Source organism: Elaeis guineensis, chromosome 5, assembly GCF_000442705.2.
Source record: "Elaeis guineensis isolate ETL-2024a chromosome 5, EG11, whole genome shotgun sequence".
NCBI lineage: Eukaryota > Viridiplantae > Streptophyta > Magnoliopsida > Arecales > Arecaceae > Elaeis > Elaeis guineensis.
Window position 1 is genome coordinate 129,373,909 of NC_025997.2, and position 23,912 is coordinate 129,397,820.

The 23,912-nt window shown below is 36.8% G+C and overlaps 1 protein-coding gene across 16 annotated transcripts; it reads right to left on the minus strand.

The window, feature by feature from the left end:
- Positions 1 to 4,687: 4,687 nt before the first annotated feature.
- Positions 4,688 to 18,800, minus strand: LOC105045701 (uncharacterized). Of its 16 annotated transcripts, none has more exons than XM_073258554.1 (7): positions 17,342 to 18,077; positions 14,861 to 15,035; positions 13,881 to 14,018; positions 12,532 to 12,627; positions 10,503 to 10,671; positions 9,435 to 9,655; positions 4,688 to 5,379 (listed from the first exon to the last, which is right to left on the minus strand). In XM_073258554.1, exons 1-6 carry the CDS (start codon positions 17,463 to 17,465, stop codon positions 9,644 to 9,646), a joined length of 714 nt encoding a protein of 237 aa, XP_073114655.1. In that variant the 5' UTR covers positions 17,466 to 18,077; the 3' UTR covers positions 4,688 to 5,379; positions 9,435 to 9,643. The 16 variants fall into 16 exon arrangements, 15 of the variants coding, with proteins under 15 accessions (XP_073114655.1, XP_073114668.1, XP_073114659.1 ...); XM_073258558.1 differs by lacking the exons at positions 4,688 to 5,379; positions 17,342 to 18,077 and adding exons at positions 5,607 to 5,921; positions 18,085 to 18,800 and having other exon boundaries at positions 14,861 to 15,441; XM_073258561.1 differs by lacking the exons at positions 4,688 to 5,379; positions 10,503 to 10,671; positions 17,342 to 18,077 and adding exons at positions 5,607 to 5,921; positions 13,707 to 13,801; positions 18,085 to 18,742.
- Between the last annotated feature and the right edge of the window lie 5,112 nt (positions 18,801 to 23,912).

Consider the following 23,912-nt stretch of genomic DNA (forward strand, 5'->3'; position numbering starts at 1 on the left):
TGCGAAAAAAAATAGTAGAATATGGATTAAAAGCAGCTACTTTTTTTTATTATATTTTTTTGTAAATAAAGATAATTTTAAATTTATAAACCAACATCCCCTTAGGTTAAGCATTTTTAATAAGCTTCACTTTTTGGATGGAAGAAAGAGAGGGAAGACTACATGTACTGTAATTGTCAAATATCTAACATATATGCAACATCTAAGTTGTAGACCTCAAATTAGGGTTAAAATTGATCAGGTCGAATACTAGCATATCCATATCCATATTTATTTTATCTGACGAATATAAATATAATTATAGATATTATTTAGATAAAAAAATTTATATCCATATTTATTTTAAACGGATACGGATATAATTCGGATACTGAAAGTATGGATATAATTATGGATATAACTTAGATAATTAAATTTTATAACTACAGAATCAAAGGTATTACTAAATATATGATAAATCAAGTTAATAATATGTTTATATGTTATATATTTTTTTAAAAAATTAATAAATGATATATAAAATTATATAAGATTACGTGTAGATTCGGATATTCAAATACGGATCGAATAGTTGTTTATCCATATTCATATCTATTTTTCTTTAACGGATTTTATAATTAGATTCTGAAATTTCTATCTATATCCGAATTGATCGGATATGAAAATAAATTCGAACGGATAATATCCATACTACTTTCACCTCTACCTCAAATCTTTATTAGTTATCAGATGGAGAGATTTCACAATTTGGATTTAATTTAGTGCTATCGTGGGATTAAGATCTTAATCATAATGTGACAATAATGATGTCGAAAGCAATCAATGGCTCATGCTAGAACTTTCAATGAGCAAAATAAAGAAAATAAAATAGAAATTCTATTAAAAAAAATTTAAAATAAAAAAAATTATATGTAAATAGGTAAAAAAAAATTTATATGTATTTAACTCATAAAGAAAAAGGTTGTATGTAAAAAAGAAAAGTTGGAATTATAACTTATCGTGTAAAGCTGTTTATATAGCTGGTGAGTTTGTTTGACACAAAACAATTTGCTAAGATGTAAAATCAAGAAAGTAATTAGATGTCATATCAATATACTCCAATTCTAAATATATGAAGATAAAATAATTGGATGATATATCCTAACTACTTTTCAATTTAGAAGCAAAGCACTTATGTGATATCTTGAATGATATCAAATGACTATAAATTTTATAAAAATAAATAATATTAAAATATGTTTATTGAAACACTTAATAGAATGTCATGTAACATAATAATTAAGTATAAAATATAAAAGAAATATTTAAGTGCACAAAAATCTTATGCAAACGATTTCCATATAAATTTCTCGTTGCTTGCTTGATAGCTTGCTTTGTGCCAAGAAAAGAACAATCAATGGAATGGATGGCTAGACACCTGTAACTTCTTTAATTTATATCGAGATTTTCATATTTTTTGGTAGTAATAAAAAGATAATACTCCTAAATATCCACAATTTATCACTATTTTTATAAAATATGGTAGATAATTTTTATGGTATTTTACTTATTTATTTATATAATTATTTATTTACTTTTGTTTTGGGGCAGAGAGGTTGAGTTTTCTTACAAGTTTTTTTTTTCGATTTTTTTTAAAAAAAATCTAGAAAAAATCAAAGTAAATTGCTTTCTACTTCTAAGAAAAATGTAAGTTCTCTTGAAAGAGCCCTCCTCATGGTCTTCTTTCGCATGTTCATGTGTAAGTTATTTAAAAAAGATTTTGTCCACGTTCTCCTATTTGTTTGACTAAAAAAAAAAAAAAAAAAAGTCAATAAGCTCCCCTTTCTGTTATGACCCTTAATCTTATCATATATCTCCCCCGAAAGTTGTCTTCTCCATTAAACCATCCTACAAATATCAGCTAAATTCACTACTTACACATTCTGCAAAGCTAGAAAACCATTCTCTCCTAATTATAGTGGTTCCGAAAGCAAGAGAGAGAGAGAGGATAAAGTACAGTAGGAGAAAGCACACAATTAATTAATATCGACTCCTGGAATCATGGTGGGCAACCACTGATCACCCGAGTGATCCTTGAGGCCGGGAAGGGTCAAACGAGCATTCGATGAGGCGCCTACCTAATTTCCATCCAGTATCCACGTCGGTTGAAGAGACCAGCTGTGTACCTCCCACAGCGAGCACCTCAGTGCCACCCTTCCCTTTTCTCACCAGTACTCCCCACACCCGCCACCTTTTATCTATTAGTATCATAATTAAGGACCAAGGGAGAGGACCATTTTCCAAACCAAGCTAAAACGCTCTATCCCGCGCGTCGGAAGGCTTTCCGGGTGGAACGCAACACCAACACCCCACTGGATAGTCCAACCCTTTTCCCTTTGATGCTGTGGGCCCTTTTCGGCCTCCCATCTACCACCAGCCTCTCCTTCATTCTAGCTATATTACCGGATATACAGATGGGTCACCAACAACCAACGCTTTTGTCAGCATCTATTAGCATGGAGGTGCGTTCCAATGCAAGGATTCCAAGTTGGTAGTTCGGTGGTGGCCGCCATGCTGATGGCTGATTAATTAAAGCCTTCGAGAACCAGCTGCATTTAGAAAATGCCAGCATTCCATTCCATTGCATTATTTTTTCTATATAACCACAAGTATATATTCCAAAATCTAATTCCAATCATCTCATCAATGTCTGCAAGTCTACGCTCTAATGCTCTAAGGCTGTGTTTCACACTTTCACTGCAAAAAAAAAAAAAAAAGCCTGGAAAACCTGTTAATTTCCTTTGAAAAAGAGAAATCTAGAAAACGTACTTAATATATTTCATGAATTTTTTTCTTTTTTATTGACATGATTATGTTTTTTTTTTTTTTACTTATATAAGAGTTTAATCCAGTGTCATTGAGGGTTACCTGCCCTATCAAGCTAAAACTGCTGGCTTGGATCCAAACAAATTTTCGATATCAAATCATCTAATTAGTTATATACCCATATCTGACCAACATGCATGATTCGAGGAAGGTGAAGAGATGGCCACGCATGCCATGGATCACAAGTGGCCGTGTTTCGAGTTGATGTGTGACAGATCATGTGAGTGCAGCTCCAATCAAGTTGCCATGAATTGTCAAAAAAAACCGCGGGTCATGCATGTGGGGGCTACTGATCTTCTTCCCTTCGTGGTAAAATTCTAGTGTTAGAAGCACTTCCTCTTCCAGAGACTGCCAATTTGTGGCTCTGGAGATTGGAATCCTGTGCGTTCCCTTACCAAGTTTCTTCAGGCATGCTCTGATGCTGGAATTGGCCAATTGGGCTATTGGAACATCTTCTGCTATGACAAAAAATGCGGCGAAAATCTATTATGGAAAAAGAGAAAAGAACTAAATTCTTGTTTAATGGATGGCATTAGATGCTAAGCTTGTCGGATCATGCTAGGCATCGGTATCGGTCCTGTCGTAACACACATGGAATCAAATTTGCAGCCTCTTCTCAAAGAAACAACGATCATATCTTTCATTTTCATATGAGGTACATGCTAAGCAAGCCAATTTGGATTCCACTTCTTATCTTGCTTCATTTATATTAGAGTTGGAAGGTGGCGGTGGTCATTCTGAAAATGTACCTGGTTAGGAAAATATCTGCATCACCAATCGCTTGAAGATAACGAGGCCTAGTCAACTAAAGAATGATGTGCCTCTATTTGTATTGTCGAGCATAAATTCTATTGCCATTCCATAATGGAGAGCCTTATCCTCTGCGTTAATAAGAAGGAATGCAAAAGATAGAGCAGGACCATTTGTTGGTCCCTCTGATTCAGTTGGATACACTTCAAGGTTCACTGTACAAAGCTTGGGGGGCGACCTGAGTCCAGATCTTTGTAAAACAGTTGCACTCTAATATCCAAATCGGCAACCACCAACAGTCGACAGATAATGTTTGAACTTCAAAAGTGAAAAAAAAAAAAAAAGGTGTGGGGCGGAAAGAGTATTATTGTCAACATAAAAAGGATCAGATTTATTATAACACACAAGCACGCACGCACGCACGCACACTATATTCAAAATTGGAATATATTTCTTAGATCATGTTCTGTTCGTAATTTTTTATAACAAAAATATCCTCATATTTTTATATGAAAATATGAAAAATTTTGGATTACTTGTGCAAATCCAAGCTAAAGATGTACAGAAATTTTTTTTCCAGATCAAATTGCATTTATGAAAAATAAATTTTAAAACTGATTTGAAGAAAATGATAGGTAAAAATGTAAAAAATGTTCTGGATTACATTTGAAAATGCACCGGGATAAAAATATATATAAACATTTCTTTTTTATGAAGTTCTATTTTTTGAAATTTACCTTCAAAAATATATATTTTTTTCTATTTCAATAATACATTTTTGTCTGTTTGTACGTAATATAATTTAAAATTTATCGTTTCTCTTTTCTCCCAGCCAAGCATTTTGCATGCTTAGCTGCTAAGCACATTTAAGAGGACTTCAAAATTAACAAACAAGGATGAAATTTTTTTCTTTTTAAAAATGAAATTTTAAAAGCTGCCAAAAAGTTTATAATAAATCAATAGATACCTTTGTTAATTAAATAAACAAGTATAGCACCATCAGACTAAATAAAGGATCTAATTAAATCCTTAAGAAATAATATATCGGTAAATAAATAATAGATAGCTGCTGTTCTTGTTGGATTCTTTGCTCCTTTTCGAATTAATATTGAACACAGATTTTCTTTTCTTCCAGGATACATTCAAAAAAACATGCAAATTTGGTTCAGTAGCAAATAAATCATCTAAAAAAGGAAATTAGCAAAAACAAATAGAAAATCCTCAAGTGGAGATGGCATCTGCTGCTCTGTGCTAGTTCAGAAACCACATGCACTCGACAGATTTTTTGACTTAACCTGGCCCTGAAATTTAGATCTGTAGGTCGGCCTTTTTTTCGGCTTTTGAATCTGATTCTCCAATCTTCTTAGGTTCCAAGTAGACCTCGTCTTTTTGTGATAATCAACTAAACCTTATTCTTGCAAAACAAGTCAAATGAAAACAGATCATAACTTGAGCTTAACAATCCAAACATAATTCTAGGAAGACCGAAAACTAGAGCTTGACCGATGGATTTTGTGCCAATTCAAATTATCATGTCCAAACTGGCTGAATGTGGAGGTTTGGCCCATCTACAGAGACCCTTTTTCTAGTGTCAAGCACCCTAGACTGCATCGAACTGCTCTGAAAAGCACAAGAACAAAATCTAACGCTTGAGAACTCAGCAAATTTACAACCGACGAGCCATGTGACGTTCAAGAAAGCCACAAATTAACGCCTCTGCTAAATGCATCGCCAAATATAGATGATAGCACTTGAAATTTTTACCTACAAAATAACATCATACGAGGTCTATTAATCCCATGCAGTTCCTTGACCATATACACTATGTCGAATGAAGACACTTAATAGGGGTATTATATATGATAGCACGTATAATTTTTACATAAAAAATAACACCATACCAGGTCGATTAATCATATGCAGTTCTTTTAACCATACACACTGTCAAATGAAGACACTTAGTACGGGTATTATTAGCTAATGACAGAATATTCAGAAAAGAGAGCAAATGTAGCGCTTTATGATGGCTGCGATGAAAGAGATTCTGGATCATTCATCCCTACAAAAAATGCAATGACAATCCACAGCATGAGGAAGACTACTATTACAGCCCTCAGTACATGGTCACTGTTATTATTTATTGGAAGATCAGCAACTGGATAACTGTGGACCATTGCGTTATCATCTGAAACATTTCCATGATGATGGCTTTTGCTTGTATCTTGTATTCCACCTAGCGAGTTGGCAGCAAGAAGCCTCCTGCAATTCGAACAAGCGCAATTCCCTCCTAGAAATGCTGGCACAGTCTGAAGGAATTCAGATAAAAATTTCAGGTATGTTTCTCCTACAACATGCAACTTTTAGAGCATTAGATGGAAATTCAATTTGAGATTGAGTTGCCACTAAGGGAGCTCGGTGAGGTTTAAAAGGAAGGATTTTTGGCTGGGGTTGGTGATCTTAAGGCGAAGTACTTCTTCTCAGTAAGGTTGGGTTTTGTTTTCCCTCTATCATAATGTCGCGAGAGGCTTTCCCCTCTTCTGCGCAGGCAGCCTTTCTCTCATTATAAGATATACCACTATCTCTCTCCTGCGCTAGTAAAGAATATTACTTCCTCTAGTGAAAGCTCCATCACAACTGTCGAAGCGAGTGCAAACAGGTGCAATGGAAGGCATATCATCTCCTATCTCTACGATGGAAGAAGATGTTGCTACTGAATCCGCTCTTTGCTAGAAATATCATCCTAGGACTGCTCCGCATTGACTTATGCAACATTCCCTAACTCGCTTGTCTGGCGGTTGACCGAGGACCCAAGCTACGGATGAGCGCTATTTCTCATTCTCCAGGAATTCTCCAAAGCGAGGCTCCTATTTACTCCCTGAGGCTTAGCACAGGCGAGTCCCGAGCAAGTACTAGACAGAGGGAAAAGGGGATATTGAATTACAGGAAAAGAATAGTAGACCGTGTAAAGCGACTCTCCTTTTGCCGAGTCATTGGCTTTAGAACCTAATATATCAAGGCATCGTAAATCCAATTTAGCAAGCCTAGTATCGTGAGCTGTATGCATATCTTGATACATGATCATAAACTAAAAATTATATGAACACCTATCTTGATACATGATACATATCGTGAGCTGTACTCCAAACAGCACTAATCTAACTTGCTCCTTGGCACGGCATTCCAAACAAGTAATTACGTTGCACTGAGTGGAATTATAAGACTTCTGCAGTTCCTATACCATTAGATTATTAACAACTCCAAGGCTGTCATTACATAAAAAACAAACACAAGTCTGTAATTTGGGCATTGGAAACATCCATCTGGAACTTCTCAGATTAATGTTTGATCAAAATTGTTTATAAAACAATCAATGCAAAGATTCAGAAAATTTCTGAACATTCAATCTCCTACCGCAAAATCATAATCATCTAACCCAAAGTTTCCCATACCAGTACCGGCGGCCGTTTTGGCCGGCCAGTGCTGCGGTATGATTCCGTACCGTACCATGCCGAATTGAGGCAAACCGATAAAGGAACCCGGAGCCGAACCGGGAGAAGAAAAGGAGAGAGAGAGAAATAGAAAGGGAGGAAGAGAGAAAAAAAGGGGAAGAAGCCAATGGGGCCGCTGGAGGGCGCAATCCACACATGTGGCGCCACGGGTGTGAAACAGGGGCGACACCCCTGTTTCATGATTTTTTTAAAAAAATCGAGTTTTAAATGAAGCCGGCCATTTTTTTTTTTTAAATTCTAAAGTTGAGTTTAAAACAAAAAAAAAATGAAAATAGGCCATCGCCTGTTTCGAAAAAGAAAACCACCCTCAAGCCGTCGGCGTCGGCTCGTCAGCCATCAGGGACCTCGCGATGGAGGCGCTGTCCGTCCGATATATCCCCCTCTCACCGTCGAGCGCTCTCTCTCTTTCTTGCTCTTTCAAATACCCTATCGGACGATAACGGAGCTCGAAAGCTCTCCAGCGGCCGTAGTGGGCCATTGATGGCCTCCGACAGCTCCCGCTTCCCTCCCTCTCCTCCTCTCTCTCTCTCTCTCTCATTTTCCCTCTCATTTCCTTCCGGTACCACCAGTATACCATTTGAACCGGCCGAACCATGTAAGTTTTCCATCGGGCTGGTATGGTACAGGGTGTACCGACTGGTTCGGCATGGTATAGAAAACCCTGATCTAACCTTTTCCCAACTCTTTGGTATCAGCTTTATGAGGGTGATGGAATAAAGATCCAAGGAGGCTCTTATAAGGAGGGGTTGAAAGAGTGGAAGGGGATGACCTAAATTAACATAGATGGAGGCTAAGGAAGAATAAGGAGAAACTTAGAACAACATCAAAGGTGGCCCTCGATAGGATGGACAATAATCTTGTTAAGCGAATCTACCTTTTGAAGGGGGACCAAACAGAAATCTCAGGCCAAAATTTTTAACTTTCAAGTCCTGACATCTAAATTCAAGAAATTGATTTACTGCACTATCATTGGTCTTCTGATCTTAAAAGTTGGTTTGCCATTTTGACTAAGTTATATCGATTGATTTCAACCATTCCTCTCCATGATGCTCTAATGCATTCTTCTTGCTAACCCTTTTAACCTTTTTTTCTTGTTTCTCTATAATTAAGAAAAATGACTAAGGGAAAATCTCGTCATATTGATGGTTGATAAAATATAATCCACTAAAAATGCCATGATGTGTTTACTATGATTTCATTGGACTATTAAGTCTAGCCCTTTATATGGTTGTTTGGCTGTCACATCAATGGAGATGCATGGCTGCTTTATGAAGGAATGTACGCAAGAAACACAATTTAGTCAAGAAACAACTACTCCTAGATAATGCAAAACTAATGCATATATAATGAACACAATCCACTCTGAGATGCAATCACACTAAGTTAGACATAGTGAGAAAAATATAATATCCAACAAGTAGATACAGTTCTGTCAGCAGAGAAACCTAGTAAGGTCTCTAAGTTTAACATCCCTCAGACAGACAAAGTTCTACCGACAATAATGAGGTCCCCATAGCTTAATAGAGTAGTAAACATTTTTCAGAAAGACATAGCAACTAATGATTTTAGAAGTACACAACAGTCATCCAAGATGCTATCAGCCACAGACATGGACCTGAGCTCTAGGTTGAAGAAAATTTTGGTGCATAAGGATATTTGCCAATTACAGGTAGAAATCTGTGTGGTTAAAAGATAGGCCATCTGGGACACATAGACATCTTAAATGCATTTATAAATACTCACAAAAAGAAACAGACCTTGTCTATAACTGAAACATGGTCACACTTGGGAGAGAATAGAGGAACTCTTTTTTCTCAAAAAATGGAAAAAGGAGAAAATTTCTAGTGTTCTACCATTTAGAGTCCAACAAACCTCCACTCTGTACGGTTCTTTCTAGATTTAGCCACATGTCACTTTTGGAGAGGGTATCATTAAATCTAGTTTGTTAGCCATTCTCTTTTTGAGGTCGGTGAAGATTCTCTCTTTTACAAGGCCAAATCTGGGCAAAATGCAGGACCCAATTGTTTTCTGATCGCATGCTTAACCACACTGGAGGGCAAACTAGCAAAAGCAAGAGAATAAATTATAAATTTTATGCACAACTATGCATATCATGCTATAAATGAAGTGAATATTTGCATGGCCTCCAATCATGTTCTGCTGTATAGGCAGATGATATTGCATAAATTTAAATACAAGGACAACAACCAGTTCCACCAGTTCAATATATTCATCTGAAAAAAAATCTGCAACATGAAGGAGACATTTGAGCAAAATAAAACAGATCTTATTATGAACCAAGCATCTTACTTGAATAAAAGCCTGTGCAATAACTTGAACAAGTGGAGGAAGGCATATAACAGATAAAGTCCCAAGGTGATCTGGATAGTGATCTTGTATGAGAGTGGAAAAAGATCTCATCATTTGCACTGGAAACTTGAATGGAGATAACCCCTCACAATCCATTAAAGCTGTAATCCGTGGATCTTCTTCATTAATCAAATGCAGGATCCCTTGTTCTATTTGAGAAACTGCAGCAACAACAAAAATCCACCATGAACGTAGTTACTCAAATCCTCCCATTGAATAGAAATACTCAAAAACAGCTATGAAAAAGCTCATGATATTGCCTTGCATCACGGCAAAGAAGCCTTATTCCATCTATCTAGGATCAGATTAAAGAGATTTGAAAGCTTATGTTTTTACCAAATTGAAAACATGTGGACAGCGTCACCTTATAATAATGTGAAATCCTTTGATGTAAAATCAACATGAAACAGCTATGGACAATCACATGTGAAAACGCAATTATGCAGCAACTAACAAAACTCTAAAACAACAAAATCAAGAAAATATTGATGTAGTTTGTTCAATGTAGTTCTGTAGCACACAGACAGCTAGCAGCAGCACAAAATGTTTGGATGGATAGGATGGGATACGAAGCTTGTATGATTATAATGATGCAATAACACAGAATTTACTATATACAAAATTAACACCAGCAATTATACAACATTAAAGGCACATGCTAGTGAGGAAGTATCACAAGAACATTAGCAAGTAGTATAACTGAGGTAGTGATACATACATGACCACAACCATAACCATTTCTCCTTGTCCCACCTATTTTGGTTGGCCATATAAATCATTCTTAACTTTTGTTCCCATCACAAACTGCCCCAGATTCAATACAATCCATGAATTGATAAGTGTATAGAGTTGGTAAAAGTTTATGAGTCAGTATGATTATAAATAAATTAAGAAGTAGCTAATTCAAAAAAAAGTCATATCAACAGCTTGAACAAAGCATGGCCTATCCCGAGGCATTAAAATAGAGCATGCAAGTCCTAGACAGATGACAAGGCAAGGTCAAAGCACCACATCAAATCCATGCCAAAAGACCAACTGTGACCACATTTCAAGTTCCTGTGATGAGAGTATGTGGTAAGTTTCCCTCCAACAAATGGTCCTCTTTAGAGATGAAAGTAGGCATGAAATGTCACCATTTGCTGCTGTATAGAATCTATGAAGCTCATCCTCATCAACCCTGTATGAAATTATCATCTCACTCATTTCCTCTGCATGGGCACTAAATCAAATCAACATGTGTGTGGTAATATTAAACACATCAACATGCTCAACATCCTGCCTGAAGATAAAAGTTCAGACTATGAAATCATGTTTTACATACATCCAAAGAGGTCTGAAATAATTGTCAAACAAGAACATATTTAAATATACATGTACAAGAAGTGATTTTCGAAATCCACTTGCTCATGTAAAAAATACACAATGTCCATTCTATACCAGGCACGAACCAAGAAATGAGGTTATATTCACACTTAAAGTATAGTTCAACACTCATTAATTTCACATATAAATGCTCCAAAAATCTCCTAAGGCTGTTAACCACATGAGATCCCAAACGATAGAGAGGAAATAGAAACAAATTCACTTAAAATATCCAAAAAGCGGATACTTCAACTCCAAAAGGATGCAAAAATTTTCTTTCCACTGGTCGCAATTTGAAGTTGACAAAGACACCTGGAAGCTTGAACAGTTGGAATTTCATTCCATTAATAATTACATCCATGTGATTATGAACAATTTTGCAGAAGGTTGGGCCTTGGCACAATGGTATGGTTGCCCTCACAATAGTAGGAGTCTTGGGCACTGCCGCACTGGGATACCCTTTTTTAATAATTACATCCTTGTGTTCCAGCCCTCAAAAATTAATATGCCAAGCCTTCACCACTAACTCATACAAAAAAAGATTGTACCATATGATTTTATTGTATATTTATAATGCAAACCATATATTTATGCCAAGTAGCTAAACAGAAAGGACCCTAGAATTTCCTTCAAATTATTTGTAAGCTGTGACCAAGCGTAGGCATAAACTATTGATTGTTTCTTCATCTTCAGACCACTGGTTGTAATGCTACTGAAACAAGAGACCAGCATGTGAAATTTACTTCTTAGCTCTATTCCAAGGAGCATCTTCTAAACAGATAAACAGTGGAACTTTTATGCAATAATTACCTTACATATGATACTACAAGGTTAATAACTGAGCCAGTTTATTAGGTTTGAATCTGACAAGATCCATCGTAGATCGAGTTGCAGGATCTCTAACCCAGGTTCCTAAGTAAAATACCTAATGATTATTAAGTAATCAGGTTTTTGCAATCTGATACCATTTTGAAGGCTGGTGCCGCTCAGAGCAATGACAGCAAAAGTCATTCCTGAGAATCTAACATCTAGATAGCTTTCTATTGAGGTTGGTGCTGCTGAAAATATCAGACCATTGACAGTAAAAGTCATTCCTTAGAATCTAACATCTAGATAGCTTTCTATTGTGATTAGCCTGCTCAAGCATGCTAACATGTACATGCATACCCATACATACATACATACGTACGTACAGAAATAAGTGCATGGTCGCACATACACATTGTGTATGTTTATTACTATCCCCATGCCACAATCCTTTTCACTTTTCCCAAAACTAAATGTACATGTAGCTATGTATCCATGCATGAATATATGTACATGCAATGTATATATGTATGTATATATGCACGGATGCACATGCTACATACCTATGAGTGCGTATATTATATATATGTATATGTACACCTGTATGCATATATGGATAGGATTCCTTTAGTAAATAAATTAAAATAATATTATCAAATAAAGTATTACCTGAGAAGACATAGCTGCATAGAACCATCTAATTTCTTTATCATTTTATATAACGAATATATTCTTATCAACTCTTGAATATATAAAGAATAGCTTAAATTATTATAGCATACAAACTATAAGCCAAGGATGAATAGCCTCTAACTCTCTAAGCAGATACGAGCTCATTAACACACAGGAACATGGATGAGAAGATAACCTCTCAGGCAATGTAATTCCTTGTTTTTCCAGCTCTCTAAAAAGTTGAACCAACCAAGATCCAGACAATGCATCCTTGGGGGATTCATCACAGTTTCTGAAAAGTAAATTTTATCCATTAAGCATCAGAATACATCAGAGGCAATTATTAGAATAATCTGTCTTTTAAGGGAAAGAAATAGTGGTCATGTGTTTGTGTATTTCAAGGTAGAAACAATTGAACCATTTGGATTGCTTGTCATGCAATTTTCAGATAAATTCATTAGATATCACTTTGTTAGTTTATTCTATGTTAGTGAGTTAACTCATCGTCCACCATTCAAGCATAAACAGGTTTTTGGCAGTTTGGGATAACAAATATCAACCTATCTACTAGTGTGTACCAACTGCCTCTAGGAGATCCATATTGATAATGAACCTGGATAGATACCTTATAACATATAGTGGAAACAGCTGATCGGGGTCAATGTTGCTTCATCAACATTGCATTAACTCTTCTATTGTTCTTCAACATAAATAGCATTATTTTGCAAATGTGCAGCCAGGTGCATAAGGTTTCTACCATTGCAGTGTTTGAGAAGGGTCAGACATATGCAACTCTATCCCTACATGCATAGAGGCTGTTTCCGTATTTCAAACCCATGATCTCCAAGTCATAATGGAGAAACCTTACTATTGCACCAAGGCTCACCCTCATCTTTTGATTGACCACTAATATCCTTACAAAGATAGCTAGTATTGAACTACTGGTCATTCTCATTTTGCGGTTTCTATAAACGATCGATGAACTTTTGGCAAATGTTTTAATGAAAATCATACAGAGACAAACTGTTATCAGAAAAAGCTGTTCTGACTGACCTGATTCAAGTGGAAACATGTGCAATCAAGATTGACATAATAATAATTTGGAATGGTATTTGTAAATTATTCTCGCTCAACAAATGTGTGGAATGCAATTTATCACAGATTTGTCCTTCATTTCAAGTTTCAGGAACTTTCTTAAAATTTTGTACTAATATCTAAAGTCATATTAAATATTAATGCACAGAAACTTTTGTTTTAGCCCAAAATTTTAACACAGCAACGAAGGCCGGCCTTGTATTTTTTACTTTCAGTCGAAAAGACTTGCATTTTGGCATGCATCTTAATTGTCCGTCTCCAATTATCTACAGTTACCTGCTAAGATAGATGTCTTGATAGGTTGGTGTTTGGCAAATGCTTCTAAACTTTATCACAGCATAAGAATCCAGAGCACATTGTCACAGCTAAAACTATAACACACAATATCAAACCAATTAGAAGAGCAGTTATAACAAATATGAAAATGCTTCTTTATATTATTTCACCTACCTCATATCAGAAGTTGATGGCCTACTAGATGATTCACAATGTGGTTGAGTGTGGATTGTCTTTTTAGAAATGAACAGAGAAAGCTGATGCGATGGAGAGAAACAATAATGGTCTTGAGACTTTCTGTCAGTATGGATGCTATCAGTATCACAAAAAATGAAAAATTAGCAGAATCAAATTTAGAGGTAGAAACCAATACACCAATATACATGTTTCTCATTAGAACAAATAAATGTTTGAAACATTTCTTGATAAATCTATCAGTATTAGATGTTTAGAAAATACAACACATGGAATGTTGGTAAATAATTTTGAAGATATTTACAAAACATGAAGGGTAATTTCTGTAGGTCAAAAATGTAGGAGTCTACTAAAGAGAAGGCAACACACATACTTGGAGAAAGGGCACCACATCTGTTGATCCTAAAAACCTAAATTTCAATATAGTACATAAAAGAGGTAGAGTGCCAGAGAAGATTTGAAAAAACCAGTGATGGCACTGGATGTAGCCCCTAACAATAATAGTTGGTCAGGAAGGATCCACAAAGTTGTCTTCAACTGGTTCAGGCAAGTAATGTTCATGACGAAGTTAAATTGGCTTACATTTGCATACTCATTTGGTTTACTCAGAATGCCCTGTAGCCAATGCCAACCAGCCCAAGTCACAACCTAACATGCATGCACATCGTCGGTGGGGGGGGGTATGGAGAGAGAGAGAGAGATTAAGGGCATCAAATAGAATTAAGAAGGTAAATTAACAATAACATATGAAGTTTTCCAAATTTTGGACCACCTCTGGCCAAGTCCACATGGAATCAACAGAAAGCATGAAATAGAATTATTATCACCCTAATATGCACTACTCGATTTTTAGTCAGGGTTTACAAACAACATTAATGATTTAAGCATATCTGAATAGAGGAAAAAGAATAAACTAATTCAACTCAGCAATTCTGAAGTTCATACACTCAAAAACAAACCTGTGCACCTTTGACCAATATCCCAAGGGGTGTCCATCTCCGAATCCATATGAATGGTGGATAGCAAAGACATTGAAATGCCTTAACAGCCTGCCATACAAATGGACACCTGCCCCGGAGAGTCTCTGCACAGCCTCTAGAGCAGCAACTTTCAGTAAGAAGAATGCTATCTCACCTGTAGGCCATCTTTTCAAGCTTAGAGATTTTGGAGGAGCGATGTGTTTGAAAGTCTTAGGCGAAATATATCTTGGCGAAGAAGCAACTAGGGTTCTTTTGGGCATCTTTTCCCCAGCAAGGTTGCTTGACTATTGAAGGTTTTTGCTTGAGCCAGACATAGGCAATGAGACCAAAAATGAAATGGAGCAGTAAAGCTCCAAATATACATCCACTATCAGATCAAAACATGGATTTTTAACTGTCTTATCTCAAGATTCCTGGCTGCTTACAACTGATTATTGTGAAGCAGTCCATACTGGTTGGCACCATCTCAGTGATTATATTTTATTAGCCTTATAGGTAAACATTTACTATAGCTGAACCAACTAATTGAAATACAGATCAAAGTTTCATTAAATTTTGACCTGCAAAAAAATATATATATATATAATTTTTTTGGTATTTAATCTGCCCAAAAAAATGATGCAATTATTGCTGTACTTTTAGAAAAAATGCCATAACTGCATTCTGTGAAAATCATATAGCATTCTATGAAAAATCATATTGCTGTTCTGTATTGTCGTCCCATTAAAAGTTGTATCCTAGTGAGAAATTATCAAACTGAGCAAATCCAAAGGACAGAAAGCACGGAATACATATGACATGTCAAAGAACAGATAACAAGTAAAAAAAGAGAACTTTCTTTCTATATCTAGCACCATGCCTCTCTCTCTATAATCCTGTGCATTTATATAGCAAGCATTAAGACTGTATGTATGGTAGAGATGACTTTTTATTGCATAAGTCCAAGAGTTTGAAAAACCTTAGTAATTAATGTTTTAGGCAGCTTTAACATAGCAGTCAAAGCTCATTATCAACTATCTTGGGCTATTTACACTTCACCTTTTTAACTAATCAAGATCCACATCCTCTAGCTATACCAGCTTGTTGAAGTCCCATATCTTAATCTCCATCCATGTTATTGACAATTGCACATACTTTTATTCTCCATTACTGTAAGAACTCAGCTGGCTTATCATAATCTATATTCGCTACCTGTGCAACTCACATGTGCCTCTGACTATAGACCGTACTGAACATCTTACCCTCATGAAATATGACATATAGCCAGACCCTCTTTATTTCCTGAAGTTTTGCATTCATATAACATTAAGAACCTTGTAGTTGTATTATAATTTTTTTTTCTATGTCTCTATGATGTCACAATTACATGATAGCATCCCTAACTTCATTACTCTCTCTCTCTCTCTCTCTCTCTCGCTGCGTGCGCACGTGCGTGCGTGTCTGCACAAGTGCACATGCATGCATTCTAAAAAATACTTCAACACAGCAAATTTAACAGATTAAGATATATTTTGCCCATGTTTAATTTATCTTCCAACTAAAGTTGTATTATGAACACTATGTTTTAGTTCTATTCTTCGAGTGTATATTAGATCCTTGTCCTTCAAAATGTTCTCCATGATTTTATTTTTGTAATTATAAACTATCCCTACTCCCTAGTCCAATAACACTGGATCATCTTCATCTAGATATACCATGGCACCTCCTCCTCTATCAGCAAACATTCTTGATGAAAAGTTGATAAGATGTGGTTTTAATACCAATAGATGGAAGCCCCACCATGATTAAAGCTAGCCTACATGACAACAACGTCAAGGTCATTTATCTTTTCAGACGTCTCTAACAATATTAAGACACCTATTTGCAAAGATTATCACCTTTTTGCCAACTAAATTATATCTTTTGACACCATATCATTCATAAGCAATTGCCTAGATTCAATATCTAAAACTTAAATTTTCTTTACAGCATTGTGTGCACTGTGCAGTTGAATCTTCACACTGCTATAGATCTTATTGACTCATATCCATGATATAATTTCATACTTAATTAACTATCAGGCTAATACATGTAACTTCAATGTCTGTTGCAGGACATAGTTTGTTCAGAAATGTGCATGATAGAACAAAAACAGTTATTTTTCAACCATACAACCATAAACGAAGAGGCATCACTGCAACCATTAATGCCACGAATCTCCACCAAGCTAGATGCAGGAGGTCGTGGTGGGATCTTCCCGATGGCCACTCTACGAGCCAACTCAACTGCAACTGTAATCTAGAAGAGGGATCCTAGGCTAGAAGAGGAAATCAAGAGCCAAAAGAAAGCGAGATTCTACTTCTTGATCCTCCACAGGTGAGGCTAAAACAGATGAATTCAAGACACGAATTCATAAAATTATTTCGGCAAAGACATAAAATACAGGTAAAATTAAATAAATTAGGGATTTTCCAAGCTTGCCTCCAGGAACCCAGGGAATAATCCTTGCAGATCCTTGGTGATTTACAGATCGGAGCCATAGAAACAAGAAAAATAGGGTTGAAGCTAGAAGAGGAGTTCTGAAACCCGAGAGCTTTGCCGCCATTCTCTGAGATACGCGATGATTGGGATCGTTCTAGAGAGAGAAGGAGCACGGACGTAGCCCCTGAATAAAATTCTGTACACGGAGTCTATTCTACATTGTATACATGATACCTTTAAACGAACCAAAATCATTTGAGGCGGGTGCGGAAAAAGGGCACATTTGACGGACTTCTAATTTTATCATATTTTTTTTAATATTAATTTTTTAAAAAAATTAAAAAAAATTACCGACAAAAACAACAGTAGCCTACAATTCTCTTTCTTCTTTCTTTTTAAAATATATTTTTATCAACAATACTATATAATGAGATGATATACATCAGGTAAATTAACATCAAGCAAGTCAACACATACCTCTAGCTAGAGGTAGCAATGAGATCAGATCATAAATGGATTGGATTAGATGCAGATTGGATCAAAAAACATCAAATCTGAATCTGACCTATTTACTAAACAAGTTAGATTTTCAAATCTGAACTTGACCCATTTAATAAACAGGTCATTCAACTTGATCTGTTTAACCTGTTTAATTTATAATTTAGTTAAAAAAAATATTCGTTGGTGAATTATGGTCTCTTTAAAAAAATAAAAAAATAATAAAATAAAAATCAATTTTTCACCTCTATGGCTCTATCTCCAATCTTTGCGGTTAGCCAGTCGCCACACTCTTAGCCCGACCGCAGCCCGCCCCTCCACCCTCACCGGCGTCACCGCGCGCTCGCCCCTCCACTCTCACCAATGTCGCCGCACTCTCGCCCCTCCGCCCTCACCAGCGTTGCCGCACGCTCGCCCCTCCGCCCGACCCCCTTCTGCCCTCGCCTACATCACCGTGCTCCGACAAGCCTCCAACGGCGTGAAGAAGAAGGAACGGAGAGGGCTGAGGGGAAGAGAAAAAAAGCCCTAGCAGGGTTGCGGGATGGGAACAAAAAAATCAAAAAAAAATCGATTTAAAAAGAAACCCTAAACCCTAAAAGGAAATCGAGATGGGAACGTATCTTTTGACCGCCTGCTTTCCTACTACGGCAAAACCCATCGCCAACCCTTCGATCGTCCCAGCAATGGCCACTGCCCTCGTTCTGCCGCGGCCCTCAGCCACCTCCGGCCCTCCACCCCATTGGGATCTCTTGATCACCTCCAGCTCCTTCGCCTCCAACAAGTCTCTGTGATCTTCGTCTCCCGCAAAGCCTCCGATGGTGCGAAGAAGAAGACAAGGGGGAGGGCCTAAGGGACGAGAAAAAAAGTCTTGATGGGGCTGTGGGATGGGAATAAGAAAATCAAAGGGTGGCATGGCGTGTTATCGATGGGATGTCACTGACGTGGCCCAATTCCCTATGCGTGGGCGAGCGAATTTGAAAAAAAGAAGGGTGCGCTGCATGCCGCAGGTAAAGACTTTAAACAGATTACATTACATGGGTTAAATGGGTTATGTTACAATCCGGTTCGATCCAATTCATCTATTAAATAGATTAAACAGAATAATTTTTTAAAACTTAAATTTAATTTAATTATTAAATAAATTAAATAGATCAACCTATTTACGATCTGAATTTATTTAATCCAAATTCAAATCTATTTAAGATGAATCGAATACTAATCGGATTGATGAGTATGATCGATTTTTGCCGCTCCTACCTTTAGCTAGATAAATCAATATACAGTTTATAGAATATATAATTCATCGATACACAATACATGACTAAATGATACGTACTTAACAAATTAGTTATCTAGCAAACTAATACATACTTTCAAATAAATTAGCATAAAGTTTTCAGGACATTAAATTCATTGGTATATACTATATAATTAGAAAATACATATTTATTGACTTTTCGATACATATCACAAGTATTTTTCATAAACACACAATAATGATCCAATATATATTTTTCGATAAAAAAAAATAGTTTAAAAATTGTGTATTGATTTACTTAAATATGTGTATTGAGTCACTATTATATGTGTATAAAAAAATTAATAATATATATCAAAAAATCTATGGGCATATATTACTTAGCTATATAGTATATGTTGAGGTCACGCGCACCGGATTGGATCGACCTAGGTTTTTGATCTAAAGTCTAATCTCTTTGAGACAATTCACCAAACACATTGCAGGCATAAATAAACAAAGACAAAGAAACCAAGATTTACGTGGTTCGGCACAAGAGGCCTACATCCATGAGGAGGAGGAGCAATCCATTATAAATCCGTCTCGAAAAATAGGTACAACATGAGGTATAAAATACCTTTAACCGAAACCAACAAGAAAGCAACAAAGTATCGAATAGAAGGCAACCAAGATCCAATCGGATCTACCAATCTCAGCCTCGGCAATAGATCAAGGTAAGATAATACCTGAGGTGAAGATACCTTTCTCAATCCTCGACAAAAAATCAAGATGAATACCTCCTTACCAACCAAAGAAGCATTGGGTCATCAGCACAGGGCATCCGTGAAACCAAGAAGGAAGAAGACAGGTAGAACACCAACAGAACACCAACGGGAGAAAGCCAGGAAGAACACCAGCGGGAGAAAACCATGGAGCAAGCCTGCACAAGAATACCTGGGACCACCACCACGCACTTGAACCCACTCAAAAAAGAAGGATGCCGCGACCTCCTTTTAAAGAAAAAACAATCTCCTCAAAATAGAGATTCACCCGAATAAGAATTCTAAACTATCACGGGAGATAAACAAGGAAAGAATAATTTTGGAGCAATATATATAACAATCCTCCTCCTTGCGACAAATATTGTACCTTTTATATCAGATGTGGATTAAAAAAAAAAAAATTTATAACCTCCTCCTCACCACAAGTCCCGCAGGGCATTACCAAATGCTTATACCAATCAAGTTCAGAAAATTCCTGAACTTAATTACAGGGATTGGTTTAGTGAACATGTCAGCCGGATTATGGGCAGTATAAATTTTTTAAAGTCTGACATCACCTTTCTCTACCAGATCTCTGATGAAGTAATACCTGACATCTACATGTTTTCTTCGTTCGTGATACATCTGGTCTCTGGCAAGGTGCAAAGCACTCTAACTGTCACAATGAATGTCTAAACAATGCTGTTCAAGACCCAAATCCTTTACCAACCCTTTTAGCCAAATAGCTTCCTTTGCTGCTTCTGTCAATGCCATATATTCTGCTTCAGTGGTAGATAAAGTAACTGTAGACTGCAAAGTAACCTTCCAACTGACTATACATCCAGAAAGAGTAAACACATATCCGGTCAAAGATCTTCTCCTGTCCAAGTCATAAGCATAATCTGAATCTCAAAATCCTGTAACTATGCAATTACTCTGTGCAGTAAATATCAATCCCAATTTAGAAGTGCCTTTTAGATATCTAAGTATCTATTTCACAGCTGACCAGTGAGCCTTTCCAATCTTATCCATGTATCTGCTTACAATGCTTACTGCCTGTGAAATATCAGGTCGAGTGCAGACCATCGCGTACATGATGCTGCCAACTGCGCTCGCATATGGCACTCTAGACATATATCTCTCATCATCCTCAGTCTGAGGAGAGTCTCTGGCAGAAAGTCTAAAATGACTGGCAAAGGGGGTAGTGACAGGCTTAACTGTAGACATACCAAATCTGTCCAAGACTTTTTCAATATAACTATGCTGAGTAAGAAAAAATCTACCTGACTGCCTGTCACGAATAATCTCCATCCCAAGTATCTTCTTTGCCGGTCCAAGGTCCTTCATATCAAATGCAGTACTGAGCTCGACTTTCAGTTTCTGGATGATTGACATGTCCTTGGCTGCAATTAACATATCATCCACATATAATAACAAATAACAAAAAGACCCATCTGAAAGCTGCTGGTGATACACACAACTATCATATGGAGATCTACTGTATCCATGGTCGATCATAAATTTGTCAAATTTACGGTACCACTGTCTTGGAGACTACTTGAGACCATATAATGATCTCTTGAGTAAGCATACATGATCTTCTTTATTTGAAACCTCAAATCCAGGTGGTTGTTGCATATAGATATGTTCCTCTAAATCACCGTGAAGAAAAGCTGTCTTTACATCTGTTGTTCCAGCTCCAAATTTTGAGAAACAACAAAAGCAAGTAATACACGGATAGAAGAGTATTTAACTATAGGAGAAAATATCTCCTTGTAATCAATACCCTCCCGTTGACTGTATCTCTTTGCTACTAACCTGGCCTTATATCTAAAATCTTGAGGAGTGGCTCCTTCTTTCCTTTTGAAGATCCATTTGCAGCCAATTGCCTTCTCACCTTTTGGTAATTTGACTAACTTCCAAGTCTGATTCTTTTCTAGAGACTGAAGTTCTTCAACCATAGCCATGGTCCATTTATCAGCCCGTAAACTACTAATAGCCTCCTGATATGTGGTCGGCTCATCACCAATGGTGTCTGCAACACTCAGAGCATAATAGACTAACTCAGCACAAGCAGAATCCTCAAAACCATACCTTTGAGGTGCTCTGATCTGACGCCTAGGTCTTCGAGTGGCAATACTATCAATCTGATCCTGATCTTGTAATGTCACCTCCTCCTGAGTCTGAATCTGTACATCTATCTGTTGTTATTGTTCATTGTAAGTATCTTCACTTGACTGCTGCTGCTGTGATTTAACAGTCTGATCAATATCTACAACAGTCCTATCCTGCTGACCCCGATCCTGATCACTTTGAGAAGAATTAGGCTGTAGCTGCCTTGAAGCAGTGGCTGTCTCATGAAATGTTACATCCCTGCTGACTAGAAATCCTTGAGATCCAGGCTCTATGCACCATATTCTATAGCCCTTTACCCCATATGCATATCCAATAAATATGCACTTTTTAGCCCGGGGTTCCAACTTTCCATCTCTTATATGTGCATAAGTTGGACATCCAAAGATTCTGAGTATTGAATAGTCTGCAGGTCTTCCTGTCCACATCTCTTCCGGAGTCTTCATGCTTAATGCTGATGCTGGAGATCGATTTATAATATAGCAGGCTGTGTGAGTGGTCTCTGCCCAAAAATCTCTACTTAATCCAGAACTAAATAGCATAGATCTGACTCTCTCTAATAGTGTCCGGTTCATGCGTTCTGCCACACCATTCTGTTGAGGTATACCCACTGTTGTTCTATGTCTAATAATGCCTTCTGACTTGCAAAAGTTATCAAATTATGTAGAACAAAATTCTAAACCAGTATCAGTCCAAAAAGTTTTCACATTCCTTTCAGTTTGCCTATCGACCATAGACTTCCACCATTTGAATGTTTCAAATACATCACTCTTATTTTTAATGGTGTATATCCAGACTTTTCGGGAGTAATCATCAATGAAAGTAAGTATATATCTTGATCCATCCTTGGATGTAATTGGGGCAGGTCCCCATAGGTCAGAATGAATATAGTCTAATATACCAGTTGTCCTATGCATGCCTGTAGTGAAGCTGACTCTGTGTTGTTTTCCAAATATGCAGTACTCACAGAATCCAAGTACACCAATCTTCTAACCACTCAGCAGACTACGTCTGCTCAGCTCCTGTAGACCTCTGTCTGAAATGTGTCCTAGTCTCTGGTGCCATAAATGTGTCAACTGCTCAAGAGAAGATTGTATTGCTGATGTCTGACCAACAACTGTACTGCCATCCAGGTAGTAAAGGGTGTCACTTAATTTATCTCTCAATAAAGTTAATACCCCTTTATTGATAGTTATAGATCCTCTACCCCATCTGCCCTCATATCCTACTCTGTCAAAGGCATGTATTGAGAGAATGTTCTTTTTTAATTTAGGAACATATCTGACATCATCCAATATCACCATGGTATTTGAATTAGATTTAATTTGTATCGTTCCAATACCTTCTATATTACAGATACCATCATCTCCAATAAGAACAGTATCACCTTCACAAGATCTAAAGGAAGAGAACCATTCCTTGTGAGGTGTCATGTAGAAGGATGCTCCAGAATCCACGATCCAAGTGTCAGCATGACTAACACTGCAGGCAGCTGTAAATACTGCATCATCTGGTATATTACTATGACTTCCTGAAGAAACTGCAATTGATGCTGTATCAGAGATTGTTCCTTTATCTTTTTGTTCCTTTTTCCTTTTAGATTGTAGAAGTCTACATTCAGATTTTCAGTGGCCTGGCCTTTTGCAATAGTGATAAATACCTGATCTTTTGGGCTTAGACTTTGATCTATTTTTGGACTTACTTCTACCCTATCCCCCTTTTTCTGTTCATCTCTACCTCTAACAGTAAGACCTTGAGCTGGAGTCTGAGTCTGATGCTGAAGCTGTACTTTTAATTTAAGTTCATTGGATAACAAGGTAGCTTCTACTTCTTCAAGACTTATTGTTTCTCTTCCATAAAGCATGGTAGTGGTAATATGCTCAAAGGACTTAGGCAAAGAGTAAATTAGAATCAAAGCCTTATCTTCTTCATCTACATCGAC

Coding starts and splice junctions, on each gene's coding strand:
- LOC105045701 (XM_073258554.1), bottom strand. CDS start 17,465: ATGGCGGCAAAGCTCTCGGGTTTCAGAACTCCTCTTCTAGCTTCAACC. Junction 15,036..17,341: donor TATTCCCTGGGTTCCTGGAG/GCAAGCTTGGAA, acceptor GATGGCCTACAG/GTGAGATAGCATTCTTCTTA. Junction 12,628..13,880: donor CCATCAACTTCTGATATGAG/GTAGGTGAAATA, acceptor TTTACTTTTCAG/AAACTGTGATGAATCCCCCA.